General features: G+C 33.8%; 3 protein-coding genes and 4 non-coding genes across 8 annotated transcripts; all 7 read right to left on the bottom strand.

Moving 5' to 3' along the window:
- Positions 1-2,042: 2,042 nt before the first annotated feature.
- LOC140055482 (MAM domain-containing glycosylphosphatidylinositol anchor protein 2-like) lies at positions 2,043-4,927 on the bottom strand. The gene is made up of 4 exons (XM_072100823.1): positions 4,876-4,927; positions 3,582-3,725; positions 2,677-3,054; positions 2,043-2,227 (listed from the first exon to the last, which is right to left on the bottom strand). The coding sequence occupies exons 1-4, from the start codon at positions 4,925-4,927 to the stop codon at positions 2,043-2,045; spliced, it is 759 nt and encodes a 252-aa protein (XP_071956924.1).
- Positions 4,928-7,389: 2,462 nt separating this feature from the next.
- On the bottom strand, positions 7,390-7,473 carry Trnal-cag (transfer RNA leucine (anticodon CAG)). The gene has a single exon. It is a non-coding gene; the product is annotated as a tRNA-Leu (tRNA).
- Positions 7,474-7,639: 166 nt separating this feature from the next.
- Positions 7,640-7,723, bottom strand: Trnal-cag (transfer RNA leucine (anticodon CAG)). The gene has a single exon. It is a non-coding gene; the product is annotated as a tRNA-Leu (tRNA).
- Positions 7,724-7,886: 163 nt separating this feature from the next.
- Positions 7,887-7,970, bottom strand: Trnal-cag (transfer RNA leucine (anticodon CAG)). The gene has a single exon. It is a non-coding gene; the product is annotated as a tRNA-Leu (tRNA).
- A 163-nt stretch (positions 7,971-8,133) lies between these two features.
- Trnal-cag (transfer RNA leucine (anticodon CAG)) lies at positions 8,134-8,217 on the bottom strand. Its single transcript has one exon. It is a non-coding gene; the product is annotated as a tRNA-Leu (tRNA).
- Positions 8,218-14,075: 5,858 nt separating this feature from the next.
- LOC140055022 (bifunctional peptidase and (3S)-lysyl hydroxylase JMJD7-like) lies at positions 14,076-19,873 on the bottom strand. Its single transcript, XM_072100170.1, has 9 exons — positions 19,400-19,873; positions 18,931-18,994; positions 18,597-18,719; positions 18,366-18,415; positions 18,083-18,175; positions 17,555-17,737; positions 17,173-17,299; positions 16,773-16,844; positions 14,076-16,257 (listed from the first exon to the last, which is right to left on the bottom strand). Exons 1-9 carry the CDS (start codon positions 19,804-19,806, stop codon positions 16,042-16,044), a joined length of 1,335 nt encoding a protein of 444 aa, XP_071956271.1. The 5' UTR covers positions 19,807-19,873; the 3' UTR covers positions 14,076-16,041.
- Positions 19,874-20,304: 431 nt separating this feature from the next.
- LOC140054462 (glutathione S-transferase 3, mitochondrial-like) lies at positions 20,305-23,413 on the bottom strand. 2 transcript variants are annotated; one of them, XR_011846521.1, is made up of 7 exons: positions 23,328-23,413; positions 22,810-22,948; positions 22,241-22,305; positions 21,828-21,885; positions 21,624-21,696; positions 20,694-21,251; positions 20,305-20,634 (listed from the first exon to the last, which is right to left on the bottom strand). XR_011846521.1 is itself a non-coding variant. In XM_072099459.1 (6 exons), the coding sequence occupies exons 2-6, from the start codon at positions 22,936-22,938 to the stop codon at positions 21,145-21,147; spliced, it is 432 nt and encodes a 143-aa protein (XP_071955560.1). In that variant the 5' UTR covers positions 22,939-22,948; positions 23,328-23,413; the 3' UTR covers positions 20,305-21,144. The 2 variants fall into 2 exon arrangements, 1 of the variants encoding a protein (XP_071955560.1); XM_072099459.1 differs by having other exon boundaries at positions 20,305-21,251.
- Between the last annotated feature and the right edge of the window lie 39 nt (positions 23,414-23,452).

The following is a 23,452-nucleotide window of genomic DNA, read 5'->3' as shown; positions in this document are numbered from 1 at the left end:
ACTGTACCAGAATGAAAAACATCTTGCTGTTTTGGGAAGGGCACTGAAGGTGTTACTACTGAGTGCTGCTGTCTCACCTTGGGTCTGTCCATTGATGTCAAGGTACAGATAGTGACCTGTTTATGATAAATACTAATCAATTAGAAAATGGTATACTTTACTACAAACTATTTAACTGTATGACAATGTTTAAATATGTTTGAATTCCTATTAATAATATTATAGTCAGAAACAATTAAAGTAGTGAAAGTGTATTTGTTGTAAAAGAATTTCCAAACCACAACAGTTTGGCGATAACACTTGACAGTGCATAATTATATAATATATAATTTATGTGTCAGCCACCCTTGTGTTGTAATTAGCAAGGAAAATTAAGTTAGCCCCAGTGACTGGCGTATATTGTTCTTTAATTTTAAACTCACCAGATCTAGTACCAAATGTATGGTCTACATCGGGTATTGAAGTAAATGTTGGTTGTATACGAATCCAATCAAAGTCATCTGTACCAGCATCATTTTTCCAAGTGCAAAAATCTGACTCAAAATTACAATCACCTAGTAGTAGTAGCAAACATGGAACATTAATACTTGATTTACCAAATCAATAATGTCTTTGTTGTGGGTATACATAATATAATAGTTCATTCTTATAATAGCACACATAGCAGTGGGCCAGCAATAAATTAAATGCATAGCTGACCATGAAAATAGCCTGCACACCAATTATTGACCATGGCCTAGGCTAGGTAGGGCCTATTTTATGAGGTAAAACTGATCCAACTCATGTAGGCTACACGCATGGTAAACATTTGTGAGGCAAACCCATTCATTCGATAACCTAGGTCTACCTAGCGACCGAGCGAGGCCGTCGTGCTCAACAAGTAAATATTTCACTAGGCCTACTTTACTTCACCTCAGCCTGGCCTGTCTGTGCTGCGCTAGCCTAGGACCTACTTTAGCCTAAGCTGAGTTTAGTTAGCCTATAACATACTCAATTTAGTGTACATTAGCCTATTATGCTCTATGACAACTTACCGACACAAACATTGAGAATAGTTAAGAATAATTATAACATGTTTAAATACTGTAATTTGTAGAAGACTTTACTTATTTGATAACAAAAAGGTGTTTGAGGTCATGTGACGTAAAAAGTTTGTCTGACTTAACTTTAATGAGGGCGCGCTGGTAATTTTAAGCAGAGACATATTTAATGTAAAATTTGTGTAAGTCCACTCCACATAAATTAATACACTTGATTCATTTTTAAATGCTAAGAGTTATGTACTGCCAAAAGTACAATTAGTTTAGATGTTAGCATAAATTTCAATAATCAAGATTTATACGAAATTAGTGATTTGTCCAAGTTAATCAATTAAAATACATTTTTTTTAAATGTAGCCTGATTAAATTAATAGTAATACACGAGGGTTAATAACACATCACCAATACAAACCTTGTGTCAAACATGCTCCATCAGTGATTCTGACGTCATCTATACCAATATCACCAGTATACCCATTACCTACAATTCCTTCAAACATAATTTCGTATGCACCAGAAGCTACCACAGAAACTCGGCCAAGTATCCAAAAGTTACCCTGATCATCTGATTTGGTCCACGCAGGTGTGCCAACAGTGCCCGTCGATGTATCAACTATATATACATTTAGTCTGTTTACTGAGGACCCACTCATGTGATAGAACCACTCAATGCACTGCCCGTTTGTGGCTGGGTATGTTGTTGTCCAGAGCCGAGCTGCGTCAGATGTAGTCCTGGGGCTTGACGTCTCAATGTACATGTAGAATCCTGTAAAGAATTTGAAGCCCACATCACTTATTTTTTTCATAATTTTTCTGTACGAATCATCATCATTGAATTTCAGAAAATAAACCTAACTATAATCAATTAAGATAAATTAATAAAGGGACAGTGAAAACGGGCGATTTATCATTTTTTATTTTGCAAGACCTATTGCTGTTATCGTAAATTTAAAATATCATAATTCTTATAAGAAGATACAAAAATTGATAGTTATAGATGAACTAACCTTTTGAAGTTCCATATGTGTGATCATATGTTGGGCCCGTACCAGAAGAATCTGTTCCACCAGAAGCTCTCGTCCAATCAAAATCATCCGTCGTGTCTTGCACAAAGTTACAAATTTGTGGATCTTCAAAGTCACATTGAGCAAATGATGGACTGTCACTAGGAGCTGGTGTAACGACAACTGTAATTTGAAAATGTTAAGGAAATTTCATGAGTTCCCTACATTTAGTACACACGCTATACAGTAGTTCCCAACGTAGACACACTCTCCTTTTTGAAAGGAAACCTCAGGTCTCCGTAAACGTCTCTCACGACACATGAATCGTTCTCGTAGACTACCAACACGACTGTTAGTCGTCTTCGTGAAGAAATATTATGTTTGTCTTATGAATAGTCACACTGGAAGTTAAGATGACAATGGCAATCCTAACTCTTATATGAATAACTCAAATTAAAACTAAATTAGATAAAATTATCTAACTATAAAAGTATATCATATTTTTAAAGGAAATAATTTAAATCGAAGATAAAAATGTATCATTGTTTTAATGCTCTGCCGTTTTTCTAAAATAGGTTTACTGGGTTTAATGAATAGCATACGCGCATCATACGCAGATATCGGTTACTTACTTTGAGGGCATAATCCAGAAAATATCTGAAAATCATCCAGGGCAATGTCTCCATTGATGCCGTTACCAACAACTCCTTCAAACACTACTTTGAACTGACCACCATACGTCGCCTCATCAATGTCCACTTGTCCCAGAATCCAGTTGTCACCCTGAGTTCCGGTAAATGTGAACACTGGTGAGCCAAGATTCGCTTTAGCACCATCCGATGACACATACATATTGAATGTCCCTATGTTTGAACCATAGCTATGGTGCCAGAAACGAACGCATTTAACGCCTCCCTGGTTTAATGTCACTGAGGGGCCTAGAATTCTGGCCGTGTCGCCTAGGACACGCGGTGATGATGCTTCTATGTAGAGGTAATAACCACTACTTGCTGTGGATAATTTAGAATTGAAAAATGTTATATTAATTTAAATAGATTATACATAATCATTGTTATCATTATCGTCAATTTATTTTCATCATCTGTACAGTATTATATGTTATTTAAATATTAAACAATAATAGGCCTACAATTGTTGACACCAAGATACATTGGGTGTAGCCAGTTGTACCAAGGCAATTTAACAACATGAGATGAAACGGTTTATCTGTGGCTGCGACAGAATTAATTCTATATCCGATTAATACACCGCGCGCCACGGAGAATATGTGCATAATACAAACTGTTGGTATTTGTCGCAGCCAGATATAAGATCAAAGGACTGTTACAAGTTCTTGACAAGGTGAGCTCAGTGTCCTGTTGTTAGAATGCTTTGGTTGTACACAATTGTTTTTATGTACTACACTGCAGTTATTGCTTCACTGTTTAATTTTCTTTATATAATAATAATCATCATCACCACGAATAAGTCATACTCCCTTTTTATATAAAATTAAAAAGAATGAAATTGTATATACTTCCTAACGTATGATCCACCGATGGTCCTGTTGTCCCAGTCGTTGAAGGTCCTCTAAGCCTAGTCCAATCAAACACATCATCTCTTAGTTGTTGCCAAGAACAAAAACCATTTTCAAACGTACAGTCAAACTGACCATTGATTTCTGAAAAAAAAAAATTTTCAACAATGTTTATAGAGGATTACCCTTTCCGTTCCCTCGCAGGGGAGCTGGTTATCCAGGGGCCCTGATATCAAGGGGCCTTGATATCCAGGGGCCCTTTATTATCAATTTAAAATACAAAAATGACAATCAGAAAAGTACATTCATGAGATACAAAACAAACAAAAAGACATTTAAAAAATGTACATTATAAAGATTTGAAAAAGTATATAAAATTAATACCAACAATTTCTTTGATATGGGCCTAATAATTTAATTTTTTTTTAGGGAACAGAGAGCAAATGATTTAATCTAATTAACCTCACAAAGCATAAGGGAATCTGAAAACGTGACATTTAAAACTTGTATTTAGGTTTTAAGTTCTGTCCATCAACCGGGAACATTTTATACAGGGCCTATTTAAACTAAAGTGGTAGCCATGAGGATGACACGTGGAAAATGATAACAATTTTAATATCTAATATTTATATAGGTTTGTGTAACCTTTATGTTTACTCTCTATAGATAATACATGGCATATTCCTAATATCGGGAGAGCTACAAAACATTTAATAGTTAAATTCCATAATTATAAGCATTAAACGCACCCGATAATAAATCTTAAAGATGAAAACAAATCAAATTTTGAATAGGAAATTTTATAGTTATTCACTTTTTGAAAAACGAAATGAATGAAAATAGTAGAAAGAAAGGCATAAAAAACTGTTAATTTTCACGACTTCCATACAGTGGGCTTTTTTTCTTCTTCTTTAAATTAGGATTTTATCATGTATATAATTGTTTGTGAACTACGGTACTATGATATTAAAATGGTCTAAAAACAAAATTAGCTTTAAATTATTTTATATAATAATTCTTACATCTAAAAACCGATACAACCATTATTGCTAAATCGCGTGTTTAATAATGACCCATTACTCAATTCTCTCTTCTCTTAGTAACCTATATCACTTTCGGTAATAATGATATCCAAATGTATGGTATAATTATACCACTGAAACTTTTGTTTCAAACAAATATAATATGATTGTTACAAAGAATATTTAATATAGGAACAACAAAAAACATTTACAATATATATGCAAACGGAATAAATGTGAATTAAGATTACATAACTCATGGAGTAACTTACCTGTTAAACAGGACAGCAAACCTATCAGAAATACAACCTTACTGAGTGCCATTGTGGACACATGGGTTCGTATTCCAATTACAAAAAAAACTTAATCTGTACAGTATTTAACTTATTATGCTAATTTACAAATATACAACACTCCTTTTCTTAAAAAGAGAAGGATTTTAAAACCGAAACCCGACCACTGTATAATATACGTAAGAGTCTGTCGGTATCGGAACAATCTGTAACGAGCATAAGTTATAGTTCACTTTGATATTGCGTACCTAGTACAGAGACGGGGTACGCCAGGTAATTTTTGGGTCACGTGATCTGATTAACACCTCTGATTTGTAGGTAGCAAATCTCTATTTAGCAAAATATTAACTAGAAAGATTAAAATGTGCTGATAATGAGCAGAGAGACATCTCTTACAAGCCACTGTCTTATCTTGTGCTTGTCCTGTAAAGTTCAATATCTACGAGATAATTTTAGCGATTTAGCACCGGGATCGGATTTATCAATCAAAATTTAGAATAAAATCTTATAAAAAATGGTTTTGTGTAATCCAAATTCAAAAATATTCTAAAATATTGTTGTTGCACCTTAGAAAAAAAGTAACTGGTTTGTAAGGCTTCAATTTTCACCTAGGCACTTCATATATTGTAACTTCAGCACTGAAACATTGATAATGTCAACCGTGTCAATGATGATAATGGTGTTGTGGATGATAACTTACGTCATTATCAATCATTATTCTGTACGACTGGGGTAATAAACATGAAAGACACCCATACCAAAATCAAGTGAAATTAGCTTTTATAAATGTTTTCACAGATTAAATCTTAAATAGGGATAGGCCTACGTCACTGTATATTTTCTTTCCTCTAGATTTAGGTTGGTATACATCGTAACAACTAGTTAATTGACTTAAAGCTGTGAAGTTGCTCAGTTTCAGTTTTGATAACTAAAACCACGGAGGAACACATTTTGGAGCAACACCCAAAACTTGGATTTTCCAGCTTATTAAATCTTCATTTAAGCACAATGATAAACAAAACATTGCCCTTAACTTATGTTCCAAAGGTTCATAAGTTTTTCAGATTACAGTAATTGTGTGATTATGTAGTGACAGACCTATGCATACGAATTAATCGGGGGATGAATTGCCTCATTAGTATTGTAGTCAGATACCGTACTATATTCAAACATCCTATCCATCAAACACAGCTATTCGCGCGTGCATCTCGAGTGAACTCCAAGGGCTACATAATTAAGTGAAGTCATACTTGGTGCCAATTAATATGACTAAAAATAATCATTATTTTGCTTTTTTATCTTTTTCGTAAATTTCGATGGCTAATTTTCACGAGACAAAATGCTTTAGGCATACGTAAACATTAGTTGTTTTACATGAATAATACACTCCTATCACACTCGAAGCAATGATACAGAAATGTTACTTCTTCTCACTATAAATTTAAAATTAAATATTGACCAATACATTGTATTGAGATCATGATTTAAACACGACTAGAAAAATGCTGTGTTCTCTAGAAAATTAGACTAAGGCCTACTACTGCTGTGCGTATTTACAGATCACAGATATTGATATTTTAGAGATCTGATACAGATATAATATAGATACACAGACCACGGAGTCCATGGTTCAACCCTTCTGTCTGACCATCCGGTAAAGTCCTGTTTGAACATTCAACAAATATAACTGATAAAGTAAAATTGTTGTTATGCAGTATAAATAGAGTCAGATTGGTAGAGAACTACATCAACAGGTTAGAACATTTGACGATGTGCCTAAAATAAATATACTGTTTAAGAATACCATACTAGTGAATAATACCCGATAGCATGGTGAATATACCATAATTGATTAATGTGTAATTAGCAAAACTCAATATGAAAACATCCTGACTATATGAACTGTGAACGTATTTATAAAAAATAAGACACAAATATAATATGTAAAATAGCGTAAGATTTAGCAAAATTAGCAAAAGAAACTGAATATGAAAAAAATGTCAGAAGTGGGATTCGAACCCACGCCTACGAGAGTAGACCGTTCGGGCAACCTGACTACATGTTAACGTATGCTGGGAGAAAACATCAATGTGATAGGACTATGGACTGTAAACATTAATTATTTATTATTATTGTTTTAAGTATACACCAATAGGCTATCCAGATTATATTAAAGACGAAAACAAATGATACTGCCGGTCACAAAAAGTGACCACAATTGACTGAAAATTCTACAAAACATAGCTTTATTGCGCATACCGTTATTTGATTTCAATCTGTCCAGCGGTTGTCAAACGCATTTACAGTTGCATCGTGTGTTAAACGCGTGCGACTATAGTCAAAATGTTTGTGGGGGTAATAGATGGTAAGGCCTATATGAACTGTGAACGTAAATTGATTGAAGTGGATATTTATAATAAAGACTTTAACTTTAAAACCTTTGTTTTAAGTCAAATATAATATGTAAAATAGCGTAAAATACGAAAAGAAAAATGTCGGAAGTGGGAATCGAACCCACGCCTACAAGAGTAGACTGCGACCTGAACGCAGCGCCTTAGGCCACTCGGCCATCCTGACTATATGTATGTTAAAATTGTTTGTTAGGGTAATAGATGGCAAGGCCTATATGAACTGTGAAACGTAAATTGATTCTGGTGGATATTCATTATATAGACTTTAATTTCAAAATCTTTGTTTTAAGTCAAATATAATATGTAAAATAGCGTAAAATACAAAAGAACTATGTCAGAAGTGGGATTCGAACCCACGCCTACAAGAGTAGACTGCGACCTGAACGCAGCGCCTTAGACCACTCGGCCATCCTGACTATATCTTCAAATTGTTTATGAGGGCAATAGATGGCAAGGCCTATATGAACTGTGAACGTAAATTGATTCTGGTGGATATTCATTATATAGACTTTAATTTCAAAATCTTTGTTTTAAGTCAAAATATAATATGTAAAATAGCGTAAAATACGAAAAGAATAATGTCAGAAGTGGGATTCGAACCCACGCCTACAAGTGTAGACTGCGACCTGAACGCAGCGCCTTAGACCACTCGGCCATCCTGACTATATGTTCAAATTGTTTGTTAGGGTAATAGATGGCAAGGCCTATATGAACTGTGAACGTAAATTGATTCTGGTGGATATTCATTATATAGACTTTAATTTCAAAATCTTTGTTTTAAGTCAAAATATAATATGTAAAATAGCGTAAAATACGAAAAGAATAATGTCAGAAGTGGGATTCGAACCCACGCCTACAAGAGTAGACTGCGACCTGAACGCAGCGCCTTAGACCACTCGGCCATCCTGACTATATGTATGTTAAAATTGTTTGTTAGGGTAATAGATGGCAAGGCCTATATGAACTGTGAACGTAAATTGATTCTGGTGGATATTCATTATATAGACTTTAATTTCAAAATCTTTGTTTTAAGTCAAATATAATATGTAAAATAGCGTAAAATACAAAAGAACTATGTCAGAAGTAGGATTCGAACCCACGCCTACAAGAGTAGACTGCGACCTGAACCTTAGACCACTCGGCCATCCTGACTATATGTTCAAATTGTTTGTTAGGGTAATAGATGGCAAGGCCTATATGAACTGTGAACGTAAATTGATTCTCGTGGATATTCATTATATAGACTTTAATTTTGCCTTAGACCTCTCGGCCATCCTGACCACATGCTTAGTATTTTTGTGCGGAAATACATCAACATGGAAAAGCCTAAATGTTTCAAAAGTTTAAACTGAATAAATTAAACATTTTCATTAGAAATTTGAGGTTGAATCAGATGTGCCTAAATAAATACTGTTTAAGAATACCATACCAGTGAATTAACAACATGATTGATTAGTGTGTAATTAGAAAAACTCAATGTGAAACTAAGTCAGAAGTGGGATTCGAACCCACGCCTACAACAGTAGACTGCGACCTTAGACCACTCGGCCATCCTGACTATATCTTCAAATTTTTTATGAGGGCAATAGATGGAAAGGCCTATATGAACTGTGAACGTAAAACACTTATTCAGGTGGGTATCTATAATAGAGACTTTATTCTAAAATCCTTGTTTTAAGCCAAATTTAATATGCAAAATAACGTAAAAATAATACGAAAAGAGTATTGTTAGAAGTGGGATTCGAACCCACGCATATAAGAGTAGACTCTGCGATCTGCCTTAGACCGCTCGGCCATCTTGACTTAGGCCAATAATATGTAAAACAGTTTTTGTGAGGACAACATATGGTAAAGCTTACGAACTCTGAATGGAATAAATGATTCAGATGGCTGCCTATAATAAATATTTCTTAAAAGAGGTATTGTTCCCCTAAAAAAATAATTGTTTACATTTTTTTAATATGCCATTTTAATGACACACAATAGTTATCCACTTTGAATAAAAATTGAATCGAAAAATTATTTACCTGAAAAAAAAAACTGTAATTTAAAGCATAAAATAGTCAAATTGACTGCCAGCCAATGGGTTTTTGATTGAATTTGACAATTTATTTTGTCAGTTTATATGAGAAGAAAAGAACTTTATTAAAACTACAAAATAACCTATTCAAAGTCTGATTTAATTAATCTTCATTTTTCATGTTTTTTGGGGACAATACAATATCCTGTTTAAGTAAAATACGAAAAGAGTAATGTCAGAAGTGGGATTCAAACCCACGCCTACAAGAGTAGACTGCGACCGCTCGGCCATCATGACTACATAATGAAGTATGCTTGGAGAAAACATCAATGTGATAGGACTATGGACTGTAAACATTAATTGTTTATTGTTTAAAGATGTTTTAAGTATACACCAATAGGCTATCCAGATTATATTAAAGACGAAAACGAATGATACTGCCGGTCACAAAAAGTGAGCAGAATTGACTGAAAGTTCTACGAAACATGGCTTTATTACGCATACCGTTATTTGATTTCAATCTGTCCAGCGGTAGTCAAACGCATTTACAGTTGCATCGCGTGTTAAATGCGTGCGACACGCGAACATTGGCTAATATGAATCTCTATATAAAACATGACACAGCAAAATGTGTGACCTGATTAATTTTAAACACAGTACAAATACACGCGATATATTCTCATCGTGTCATGTTTTTTTGTATAGCTGGTAGCCCCATTACTTTGACCTCGACCAACTCATCACAATCAATCGAAACTGATAATTAATAATGCACATAACTTAAAACCGACAAAGTAAATGAGTCGAAAGAAGATAAAAACACAATTTATTAACTTCGCAATGCATTAACGGCCTTTGTGTTTCATATTTAATTGCTTTTATATTTCGGTTTGTTATGATTTAACTTTTTTAATTAACTTTTAAAGTATATGCATATTCATCAACCATTGATCATCTTTTTTACAAATAGTCGTTTCATTTTTCTTTTACTCGTTCTATTCAATATAAAACACACAATGGAGAAACAGTAACACATTACTTCTATTAAAGCATGCCTATCGTAGTCAAAAAGTAAGTATTTTTACTGCGCACAACGCATAATTTGCGTGCGCGTAAAACATATTTTTCATTTACCAATTACATTTTAATAAATAAATCTCCGGATAGTTTGTGTTTCTTCCAGCTGTGTTCCAATTATCCATGTAGTTTGTCGTCAGTTAAGCTTGGTTTTTCTTCTTTTTTTTCTTTTTTCTTTTTTTATTTTTAAGGTTTTTAAATCTGCCTAACATTCTGTGCGGATGTATTCGACTATTATATTCAATTGTTAAGATTCCAGCAAACTCGAAACAAACAAAGAAAATCTTGTGAATTATAGGGTTACTGGTCACCAATCTTTTTTTGTTGTTGAAATATTTAATCATAATATAACAAGAAAAAGTAGATTTTACTGTGATAAAGCTCTGTCTACACTATCAAACTAGTGTGACAAAAAATGTGATCTGCCCAAATATAATAGTGATATGACATCATCATGTCCATATGTGGACGCATTACTTTTTTTGTCACATAAAGTGTGATAGTGTAGACAGAGCTTAACATTATAGTTATTGATTTTTATTTAGTTCTGAAACATGGAATCGTGGTCAATGCATATCATAGTGTTGCTTATTTTCATCGTATTTAACTGCAACTCAGAAGGTAATTCATTGTTTTTTATTACATTTTTCATTGTGTATTTTGGGAACCTTCGGTTTTCATTATTTTGAAGCATAAGTGCCCATAAATGTCTCGATATAAATGATTATATAAAATTACGGACATCTGCCTAAAATAACTGGTAAAGCCTTGTTTACATTATCAAACTTGATGTGACCAACAAAAATGCCCATATAAGGGCATGATGATGTCATATCACTACATGTTTGGGCATACCACTGCCATATTTGGGCACATCACAATTTTTTTTTGTCAAACTAGTTTGATAGAGTAGACAGAGCTTAAGAGTCAATCCCACTTTGAATGTTCCTATTTTTTTACATTGTATATTAAAACGCGTAACATATCGTCAAAACAGTGACTATATTTATACCAAATATATAGTAAAAGGGTGGATGACCTGGGTAGGAGCATTTGAGTATCACAGCCTGACTTGCTTATTTACGCATTGAAAATTTAATTTTGTAATCATTTCACATGTTAAATGGATGTTGACAGGTATAAGCAAACCACGAAATGTGACAATAAAAACATTTAACTTGAACAGTACGGTATCATGGCTGCCTCCTGAGGATATTGGCAATATGACAGATGTGACGTATTCGGTAGAATCCGGGGAATATTACAACAGGTATATTATTTTTGTATTTTTGTACTTGTTACCTTTTTTAGGGTATAATTTGAACTGAATATGTTAGCTCTTTTACAATTCTTGGGGTAGATTTGTTTGCTTTTTGGACAAAAAAAATGAAATAAATAATTAAATAAGCAGTTTAGGCAACACTTCTACTAAGGGGACACTTTCTCGTAAAAAGAACGGGTGGTGGAAATAATGTATACATTCCGACACTGCTAACCACTAACCAGGGGGCATCCATTATTAAGGAAACACTTGACAGGGTTACGAAAGTATCTCCTTAATAGAGGTTGTATTATCATTGTTTAAGTTGGAAACCAGTAAGTGGATGTCAGAATATACGTCAGCTTCAATGTCACATTGAAGTCTTTGGGACAGTCGAGTATTCTCGTAGTAGGTCTATACAAAACGGATATGTTAAAGTTACGGCTTACGCAAGAGGCAACGAAAGTGAGTCAAGTATAGCAACACAAGATATTTTGGCAGAAGGTAAGGTATCTTTTAGCTTGGAGCTTTCGACTGACGTATAATAAGAAATAAGCATTTCCTAGAATTGGTCGCTGATTTTCTCAAAAGTATTTCTGCGTATTAGTATAGAATTCAGACATTCAACCCAAAGCATGATCTGAAATCCTGACATAATTACTAGTAGTTGAATGCATTTATATTTTCCAGAATGTCCTTATAGGAAAGTCTTAATTAATTGATCATTTAATGATTATCACTTATTATTTTAGTAAAACAATTACAATTTTTTGGTAGCTTTAATGGGACCACTAAAAATTATGATCAACTCCAAAGGAAGTACGAACATATCTGGTGAAATTGTGTATCCGCTGACACCTTACATCAAGGAAAACAGTAAAGAGAGAATGAGGATGAATGACCCGGATATAAATATGTACGGGATCACATCTTACCTATTTCTGAACAGATCAAACCAAACAGAAGACACAGAGGTAAATACGCCGTTTATAAATAAATGAAAATATGCACTGTAAAGCTTTGTCTACACTACCAAAAAAATGTGATGTGTCTAAATATGGTAGTGATATGCCCAAATTTTTTTTTCACATAAAGTTTGATAGTGTAGACAGAGCTTTAGACATAAACAAATCATTAAGCTATGGAAATTTATTACGCAACATTGTTAATCATTGAAATTTAATTAGCCAACATAAAAGATAAATACAGAAATAACAGAGTAATTAGCAGATACATTTATTTTAAATGTTAAAAAAAAGATTGTTACTAATAGCAACATTGAGTTCAAAAAGGAAATCGGAATTAAATGCAAAAGTATCAGAATTCGCAATTTCTAAACCGCTCGGTGATATACTGAAAATCATAGATATACGATAAAGATAAGGAAATCTATAAGGATGAGAAAAAGCTGCTCTAACCGAGATTCGAACTGGGAACCTTCTGCTTGTATAACTGATACGTTAGTTAGAATGTAAATACTCCACTGTTGTCGTTATCATTCATAGGTACTAAAACACGGAAAGTCAATATTTAAATTTGACGACCTGATACCTGACACAAAATACCAGATTGAAGCTTACTCTACGTATGGCGGGTATAATCAAAAACAAACCAGAAGCACAGTGATAGCAGTTACAACTACAGGTTAATAATGCAGTTCTTCTTCAAATTTAAGTCTCTTTAAAATTCTACCTCATTTGCAGCAAACGAGCAATTTAACTGGTTTTTTTTATGTTAAAGCCATGTCTCTTATGAAATTAGTTAAATTTGTTTCTTCAATATTCCAAAATATAGGACCTGTAGTAGCAGCCAATTATCGTATGTGTAGCGACAAATATCCTGCAGGATCGTGTCGGTTGACAGCAACATGGCCAAATAACACCCTACTCCTAAAATATTCTCTCTCTCTCTCAACTCCTAGCCCTCTAAATAATAAAATATTTCTAAGCTCTTTACACACAAAAATGATCCATAAAATATCATAAGATAAACTAAAAAGAAGAAAAGCAGGGGAACCATTTTACATCGCCCCGTTCTCTCCAGCACCTTGAATCTCCCATGAGAGCTCACCGGAACAGAATTTAAACGACCACACTGAGGTTCGATTCGAACCAAGGTTTGTTGATGGTAAAGGTGAATCACAAACTTCCGAGTGGCAAAAAAGCGTTGAAAATGTTGCTGTCAGAACGCGATACTGCATGATTGTCGCTACTAGCGGGTGGTTGCAGGTTCAAATTATGTGAATTTTAAATGTGTCATTATCTAATTTGATTATTAGACAATAAAGATTGTTCTTAAATTGACAATATGCATTGTTTTATTGCTTATACATTTCATGTTATATTTCTGAAGAAAATATCAATAATATATAATCGATAGTGTTTAAAATTAACAGTGGAAATAAACTGGATTAATTAAAAAAAGACATATACAAACATCAAGAAAACATTTTAATTCCAGAACAAGCAATAAGTAATACAACAAAATCAACAAGATATTTGGATAAGATCATCTACATTATCTTTGCTGTGTTAGCCGTGTCTTTAGTTGTCGGTACGGTAAGCCGCTGGTGTCGCAAGAAATGGCAAGAAGATCAAATCATATCGCAAAACGTTGCAGAAAAGGTACACCTCTTACATTGAATTACAATTCTCAATATTCAGTACATTATAGTAACATAAATTAAGAATGACGCAATTAAGATACGATACAAACAAAAGCTTCCGTTACCTTTACGTCAACTTGACTACAAAGAGTAGGAGGAAGTATTGTATGTATATTAAGAATATATGACAGTAAAAAAGAAAGACGAAAAAATAAAGCCTCATTGAAGGTTGGCATGTCTGAATAATTGTATTAATGTTTACCTTTATTGATAGTGTTTACTATATTTACTACTGACAAATTACGACAAAATACCATTCTGAATGCTGAATTAAGTAGTATAGATAGCGAATGTACTCAATAGTGCACTTTCCTATATTATGATTTGTTTCCCAGCGGTTTCAATGATTACCAATGGCGTAGTGCTCTATTTCTTAACATGGAATAAAATTGAATTATGATGATGATAATAAGGATGATGATGGTCCTAATGATAAAGAAGATGATGATGATGGTGTTGATGCTAAATAAGATGATGACGACGATATGATGATGATAATGATGCTGATGATGATAAAGATAATGATTATTAAAAAAAATGTTTTATTGACCTATATTGAGATTGGGTTAAAACAGAAAGGAATTGATTAAGAATACATATTATGTACATACAATATTTACTATACTAGATTATGATTACCTAACAATAAGGTATATAAAATGTTTGAAAGAGTTTAAAACGCACACTATCAAACTTTTTAAACGTTTACAGACACAGAAAATAACTAGAATTAAAAAACGTGTTTTGTTCTTTTATTTATGCACGTATACAGCTGTTAGCATGGAAAGCAAAATATGGCAATGAAGACTCATACACAATAGCTCCGAGAGAAAAGGAGATATTTGACGAGTTAAGAACACGGCCAAGTTTACCGGAGTTACCGTTACAGTCAAAGTCATTTGCAACGGCAGATACGCCATCCACAACAACTGGTGTTTCAAGTGCAGTGCAGTACTCTCCCGTATCTTTCTCACACGCACCGTCATCTCCCCCAGAAGTGTCGTATGCGTCACAAAGACGGTCCAGTGCGTCACAAATATCGTCACAAATACTATTATCGTCACAGGTAACGCCGTCATCTGTATTATCTAAATCATCTAAAATATCCCCAACTGCGGCGTCACACGTTTCAATTGCGTCAAATATACTATCGGTAGACGATACAGCTGGCTATACATACGCAACAATCAGAATACCTCCTATTGTCAAAACATTGCAAAATCCATGTCAAGACACTAAGCATAACTATTCATCTGACTACATAAAATGGGGCTCACCAATGCAACAGAAAAAGATATCGATAACTACAGTTGTAGATGTATCTTGTTTTGGATATGTGCCCAATATACAACATTTAGCATAGTCAAATGTACAGATTCATGACTATTTTATATTATTAGATAGCGTTTCTATGTATTTCTAATTTAAGATGGGTAATGTTAACAAAAAATGTCACCATGTATGATTATTTATATTTTTAAAATATCTCTAAAATTAGGTTGACACTGAAACCATTCACAAATGCTGTTGTGTATTATCAGTTGTCTTTCAGCATTTAATTTTGTTCGACAAATAATAAAAATAGTTTCTTATGTTATAGATAGGGGAAATAATTGTTTCCCAGAAAGTAATGTATTTCAATTTAGAAAAATAAATACTTGGCTTGCCAGTTTATCTGTTCTTCGACTCATTTTTCACTCAAAATAAGTTGTTAAAGTTCATCCTTTATTTTCTCATGTTCTTTTGCTTGCTCTTCAAATAATATACTTTCATCTTGTTTATGTTCGTCTTCTTCAAATTCGTTCTTTATATTCTCATGTTCCTTCCATTCCTCTTCACTTCTGATTTCCTCTTCACTTCTGATACGTTCATATTCTTGTACTTTGATGGTAAACTCTCCTAAAATGACTGAAATCTCCTGCCACACCTATAAAGATCATAATAGGCACAAATTGTAGATTTTACTTTTTTACATAAACATTTTTATCAGGTAATTATAGTCTTTTAGTACGATTTAAGTTGGATAAATATGCGACGAAGTAAGTATCGAAGATCAAAGGACTGTTAAGAGTTTTATCTTGGCAAGGCGAGCTCAGTTTTCTATTTTTGGATTGTCTTAGTTATAATGATAATTGATAATTATGGTACCTAGTGCGGTTATTCCTTTGTAGCTGAAACTAACTTAACCTAAACGTAAACACTGAGCGTTTCTATACATCGTCAGAGATCCAAAACCCATAACTATTATTATAACAGGAGAAAACAACGGTGCACATAAAACGTTTACAGGATTATCATCATTATAAGAGAGAGAAAGAGAGTCTGTACATTTGTTTATCACAAATGATCGGAATGGTCCAAAAAATGTTTTTAACTATATTTGGAAAAAAAAAACCTATTTCTCAATATAATATTGTTATAACATGATGTCAAGTTACTTACATTTTCTTCTAAACTTGACACTTCTTCAAAATCGATGATATCATCGTAGTTATCGTCAAGATGTAAGAACAACTGTTGAAATAAAACAATGTGTACATACATTAATCTACTGGTGATAACGCGTTTTCTGTCACCGCTACGCACATCTGGAACATGATTCCTGTTGATTTGCGAGAAACGAAGTCAGCACCTATATTTAATCATAATCTTAAGACTTTTCTTTGTATCAACATAATTTAAATATTGTAGGTGCTCTGTTCTTGGTAGTGCGACATACAAAATAAATAGAATACAATAGAATAGTGTGTACCCAAAAATTTGATCCTGAAATAATTATGTCCTATGGTGAGAATGTAAATTAAAAATTCTTTCGAGGTTTAAATGAGAATTGTTAGCGTACCTCTTCTGACATCGTGAAAAATATTTCTCTGCCCGTCTCGTCGGGAGGTGGTTTAAAGATCGATACTTTAAAATCTTCATACTCCATTGGACCATCATAGTTTCTGGTTACCGATAACACGTGATCCCTAAGAAATGAAAACTCATTGGTTAGTTTACGTTGAGTGTAACTATATTATACGGTATGTTGTACATTGCCAATAGTCAGAAGGTCCAGGGGTCGTCGAAAAGCAACTTGATTACATCAAAGAAAGGGTAAACGACTATGATATGAGTTTGTGGTACACCATGTACCGGTATGTTATTGTTTTTTATTTTACTTTATATTATTATATTATTTCGCCAAGCAAACCATCAAAATTCCTATCTACAAAGAAAGTTACCTGATTAAATCCAATTCGTCAAACGTATTATCCATTCCCGCCAACGTGAATTTATCGAAAGTTTGAAGTTCTTCTGGTGGAATATCCAAACACTGACTAAAGTTTTGTTTCTGCATTGTATAATGTTTCCACCATACGTTGACTGCGATGTTTCTTTCTTGAGAAGAACGTACCTGGTGAAACCTAAGAAGAAGTGGTATGTTCCTAATCAGTAGCAAACTCAAACTTCAGGTTTCAGTAACATACATTCTGACCCTGTTTATTTTAGCACGATGGATGGACACTTCAGGCCTGGACATTTAGTTAGGCAGCAATTGGGTCCATTTCCGAATACTTGCTTTGTAATAAAGTACTTAATACACATAGACTCGTACTTAGTTGACTGTCAATAGTAAGTTAAAATCTACCTAGGGACAGCAGCTGAAGAATCGGTACATAGGACAGTACATTCAGCCAACGCCTACTGATGTTTATTAATGAATGACAATTTCTTGAAGTAGTTGTTTGTAGGATTATCTCATTACTTACCATCGATATGGGATGAACAAACAATCACCTGGATGTAAATCAACGTGATAGTATTCAACTTCAAGAAGACCAGGATACTTATCAAAGTCAACACTTGGAAATAATGTAAAATCGGTACTTTTTATTATGATTGACAACGTACAGTATGAATTATTAGTGTTTAGAAGACTTTATCGCTGGTATTAGGTAGTGTGGGGTTTTTTTAGTCACCTCATCCTATTTAGCTAGGCTCTAATGTAAATACTATGCCTAAATGTAGTAATTATTTATTTCAAAATCTTACCTGTCTACATCCACACCACAATAGTTTTCAGAAGGATGGTCTAAAGACACCTGTAGGAAAATCAAATAATTACCATTTATTTTGCAGGCAAAACAATTTACAAAACATACACGCTATGAAAAAATGACACAATAAGCATTAACGTATATATTTTGTTTAGAAAAACAAAATTGAATGAAGAGAACATTAAACGTGGTTTTTAAACAGTTCAGATTATGTTTGTCTACTTACTTTATTTGAATATTTTCTATCAATGAGTACTACATGCTTATGGCCTGATAACACACAGTTTATGTTATCCATTGAATCAATATGCAGGACAGACGATGTACCACCACTACTAAACCACATCAACTAAAGTTTAAAAGCAATGTTTAAATCGAGAAAATGTGAATTGTGTCTACGGTGCAAAAGCGTGTCACAACAAATGTTACTTTTTGTATTAGGCATACTCTTTCTTCGATATTGGAAAATCTCATGAAAATCGAACAAAGAAACTGGAACTATGGTAAATCGTTATAAATTGTTATGATTATTTAGTAATATTAGCAGGTTAAAATATTACCGATATTGCTATACTATCACTCATTACGTGACACTGAAGAGGTGCAGGTACAATCACATCTTTCCTAAGGTAAGACAAAAATATGTTTATAATAATAAGCGCAAAAATAAAAAGTTTCTTCAAGGATATTATTAGACTTTTATCAAATTTAGCTGAATTTTTAATAACTTTCTGTTGTACATGAATGTTTTTTTACTGTGCTTGATCGGATAATCAATGTAAGCTGATATTTCCAAATACTGTACTGGAAAAGGCCTATTGTTCTAGTAGTTCTACTGCATGGATTCAATGAGGAATTTCTATTGTTATTTTGAATAATGGTCGAGTTATTGCAATAAAATCGTCTTAATTAACTAAATTTCCTAATTTATACTATGTCTCTAATTTCTATATAGGCCTACTATGTGATTAATAGTAGAAATGACTCTTTTTTTTCTCAACTAGAAATAGGAAACAACATGTAATTTACTTTAGCGTTTCTGGAATATCTTGTACCATATACATTTGTTCTTCCTGATACCTTGACAAGAATTCGTCAAATGTGAGCCCTTCAGCGATGCCATTTTCCCTGTCCTCTTTCTTCTCCCTCTCCACAGTAACAATCATTTCATTGTCAACATGTTGCCTCAAATATTCGTCTGTCCATAGCCTAAACGCAGGCGATTTTACTCCGACTCCTCTTGCAACTAAAGGTTTAGATGGCAATCCGAAGTTGTTAAAAAATTCACTAGCCCTGGGCCAGTCATTTACGTCAGTAACAGTCAGATTCGGTCCTCGTTGACCTAGAAGTTCACCGGTTGTAGCATAAACTATGATTATAGTAAGTAATAGCACCTGGTAACAACATGTATTTAGTAACAAACATGATGGTAACATACTTAACACAATTATACCACTACAGTATAGGACATAGTCTCAAATTTCCTCCCGGAAATAATTATGGCTTATTATTAAGTGTAGTAAAATCTGGTACAATATTGTCATATCTTGGTTCAATGATTTCTTTGTTTGTATGAATGAGGAAGTATTAGAAGCCTTGTGAACCAGTGAAGCATAACAAGGAAAACAATGTCTGTACAATATGGAAGGGGTCACAGTCAACAATTGCAACAAAGTCGGCTATCCACTAAGTTCCCACTACTGTACTAGCATAAAATGTGAAACCAATACCTTATCAGTAATTAAAGAATGTCAATGTTTTGTTTAAATTTCTTCCAAGAAGTAAAATTTGAAATAACTAATCAATATGTAGACTGTTTATGTCAATCCGTTAAGCAGACAAGATAATTAAAGTACTATTATTATGTACTCTCACTCTCGTCAGGGGTGAGCAGTCTAATGTGCACATTTGAAAAAACAGAAAAAAAATTGGTTTTCATTTTGGTTTATTACTTAATCATCAATAAAATAATACATATTTGTTGATACTTCATTACTCTATTTATATCTAAAATAAAGTTCTCCCTTATTAGATCAACGAAACTAAGGTACCTTTTCTATTAGATATACGAAAATAAGGTAGTTATCATATCATATATCGACCGCAGTCGACCATCTTCATCAATCAGACATCAGCATAGCTAGATTTCCAAGTTTTGTGGTCCTCCATGACACAAGCAAGTTTAGATGTATAAAGGTAGTTAGCTTTTCTATTAGATCTACGAAAATAAGGTACCTCCTATTAGATCTACGAAAATAAGGTACCTTTTCTATTAGTTCTAAGAAACTAAGGTACCTCCTATTAGATCTACAAAATAAGGTACCTCTGTCTAATCTAGAAGGGGTAAATTATGTATACATATTGTACAGTATAGTACTTAATGCAGTTCAGAAACAAAGATGCCATAAATATCTTTGGAACGACCAACTCTTATCTAAATTATTGAATACAAAATTTACACTTGATTAAAACTGATTAAAATATAGTAAAAAACAAAAGTAAAAATATTAAAATTAGCAAACCAACAATATGAAATTGTTTGAAAACTGTATAATCATCATTGTTTATTAAAAAATATACATCGCCATTAATGTAAAAGATAATCAAGGGAGAAACTGAATTAAATGTTTTTGCAATCCAAAAACATTAATCACAAAATAGAAAATTGTTATAGCTTTGGTCTTTGTTATATTGATATCACACACCCATTTGTACAATTACATATTTTCCTGAACTATATAAAATATCAGACATGATAGTATTAAACAGGATTGTTAACATCCCCACCAACCAAGATGTTCTCCAGTCATCCTGATTGTCATGCCAAAAAGAGCGGCATAAGGAAAGAATCCAAAGCTCCCATAATGACGTTTCTGTGGATCTATAAAGAAACAAGAACATACCATACTTAACTCGATCTAAACTTTACTTAAAATCTGTGTGTACTTTACTATAATTCATCAAATATCTACATGTCTGTCTCGCTTTATTCAAAGACTAGGGGTCTCACAGTCTTCAAATTTGGTGGGTGAATGCAGTTCGCTATAAGGAAGAACGAGTTTGCATTCGTTGGTCATGGTAAGTAAGCCCCTAATTGAGTCCTTTGGGTACAAGTAGGCCTACTCTTGTATTTATAAATGCAGTGCACACCACATTTCACAACCTCTTTGTCATTATGTTGATTAATCACTCAAGGCCAGCAGTGAAAGTGCTAGTAAAAACATTAAGCCTAGCTTATAGTCTAAGTACTTACTTCCAGTAGAATAACCAAATGAATAAAAGAAACGGCTTGCAATCCACAGCATTCCACATCCAGAAGCAGCACGCTGCGAAAAAAAACAGTGTTATTTAAATTGTGGAACCATGGGGGTGAGGGGGGAACTGCTATTGTAATGTTGTATCTATACATTTGGACAAAGAAAATGTCTTTAAACGAATTTGAATAAGCAATACTTACTGGGTAGCGAAGACCGCTTACTAACAAGAAGAATATGAAAGACGGATAACTTTCAAGTCTAAAAATAAAAGAAAATAATTTAATAATAAAAGTGATCAGATCAATTATTATTTGTGGGTCTTTGATTCAAATCCAACAGTCATAACAATTAACAACAGGATGATGAGCTCCAGAGATCAAAGGGTTTGTCTGTGGCTAAGACACGATCAGTTCTACGGCTCTTAACAGAAACCACGCATTGCGGAGAATATGTACAGTACAGTACTGTTGGTATTTGTCGCAGCCAGACATAAGATCAAAAGACTGTTACGAGTTCCTATCTTTGCAAGGCGAGCTCAGTGTACTGTTGTTAGATTTCCTTGCTATCTGTAAGCATTCTTTATTTTCTAACCTGTTGGTGGATATATACTTACGTGTTGGCATGTACTCGTTGAACACAGTTGAACACAGGCTGGTCTTCACTGTACATAATAGGATACTGTTAAAAATAATACATATATTAATTGAATTTATAACAATAGAAAGAAACTATCTAGAGGCACAGAATGTGTGCAGACATTGAGTTGGTCAATAATATTTGCATACAGGCATTGTTCAGAAGGTGAATACATCAGTGTGCAATAGAGCATACTGTATTGTTCTTTGTTACACCTTTATGCAAATTAGCTATATATAAACATTGCACAGGTTGTTGTGCGGGCCAGTCGACAATTGAGCTTCGTGCTGGGTGTAGCCAATACAACAAATAAATGGAAGCTTCGGCGACACCAAACAATTATTGTGGTGATGCGTTTAATTTATGTGTTTGTCGACCAGTCAATTCAGTTTATTATAGTTGGGGCCTACGTTTGTTTTGAGACTTCGAAACAGGCATTACCTCATGCATATAAATTATAATGGACTTAATATTGGGGAAAGTTAATCAGGATTATGACCAGTACTACGGACCGCAGATGAGATTGTGTTATGACAAATTTCTTACTTTGACCTTGTACTTCTTTCTTGCCATCACCACTTTCATGACCATATATTGCAACATCAGATAGCTAGCTGTTCCAGTTGCTAGAACGTAGCCATATTCCTTGGGTAGAGTTGATAACACAGATGGCATTTTTAGAAATCTTAAACAAAACATGATATTAATGAAAATGTACCATTGATCATACCCTCATCATGTATGTCGCATTCGTAACAAGTTAGACCTAAACTAAAATAAAAGCCTTGGCCTCCTACTACTACCAGTTAGACTAGGCCGAGAGGCCGTTCTACTGCCTACCCTAGTAGTAGGGGTCTAGTAGTAGTAGTCCCCCTGTAGATAGCTAGCCTAGCTAGGGCCGGCCTCCTTAAATATCCAGGGCCGCAGCAAAAAACAGGCGCGGCGGCGGCGGCCTAATCCTTAGTTAGTAACCACTAGAGTCTAGCCCAATGTAGTGTGTAGTACTGGTAGCCTCTAGCTAGGCCTAGACTACTAGCTTAAGCTCATCAAATAGAAGCCTAAACCTTTTTGTAAACCCAAAAATCCAGGGGTGGTAGTGGTGTATGTTGTGTGGTGGTGGAGTGGTGAACTACTAGGTACTAACGGTGCTGAGCAGACATGTGATTGGTTGATAGTATGTAAGGTCAAA

The sequence above is a fragment of the Antedon mediterranea genome, chromosome 7 (assembly GCF_964355755.1).
Source record: "Antedon mediterranea chromosome 7, ecAntMedi1.1, whole genome shotgun sequence".
NCBI lineage: Eukaryota > Metazoa > Echinodermata > Crinoidea > Comatulida > Antedonidae > Antedon > Antedon mediterranea.
The sequence above is the reverse complement of the archived record's forward strand: the minus strand, read 5'-3'. Positions and strand labels throughout refer to the sequence as shown.

Coding starts and splice junctions, on each gene's coding strand:
- LOC140054462 (XM_072099459.1), bottom strand. CDS start 22,938: ATGCCATCTGTGTTATCAACTCTACCCAAGGAATATGGCTACGTTCTA. Junction 22,306..22,809: donor GAAAGAAGTACAAGGTCAAA/GTAAGAAATTTG, acceptor TATTTTTAACAG/TATCCTATTATGTACAGTGA. Junction 21,886..22,240: donor CAACGAGTACATGCCAACAC/GTAAGTATATAT, acceptor TTTTATTTTTAG/ACTTGAAAGTTATCCGTCTT.
- LOC140055482 (XM_072100823.1), bottom strand. CDS start 4,927: ATGGCACTCAGTAAGGTTGTATTTCTGATAGGTTTGCTGTCCTGTTTA. Junction 3,055..3,581: donor GGTGGATCATACGTTAGGAA/GTATATACAATT, acceptor AATTATCCACAG/CAAGTAGTGGTTATTACCTC. Junction 2,228..2,676: donor TTCTGGATTATGCCCTCAAA/GTAAGTAACCGA, acceptor TTCAAATTACAG/TTGTCGTTACACCAGCTCCT.
- LOC140055022 (XM_072100170.1), bottom strand. CDS start 19,806: ATGTTACCATCATGTTTGTTACTAAATACATGTTGTTACCAGGTGCTA. Junction 18,720..18,930: donor GTGATAGTATAGCAATATCG/GTAATATTTTAA, acceptor TTTAAACTTTAG/TTGATGTGGTTTAGTAGTGG. Junction 17,300..17,554: donor GACGAATTGGATTTAATCAG/GTAACTTTCTTT, acceptor TTCATTTCTTAG/GGATCACGTGTTATCGGTAA.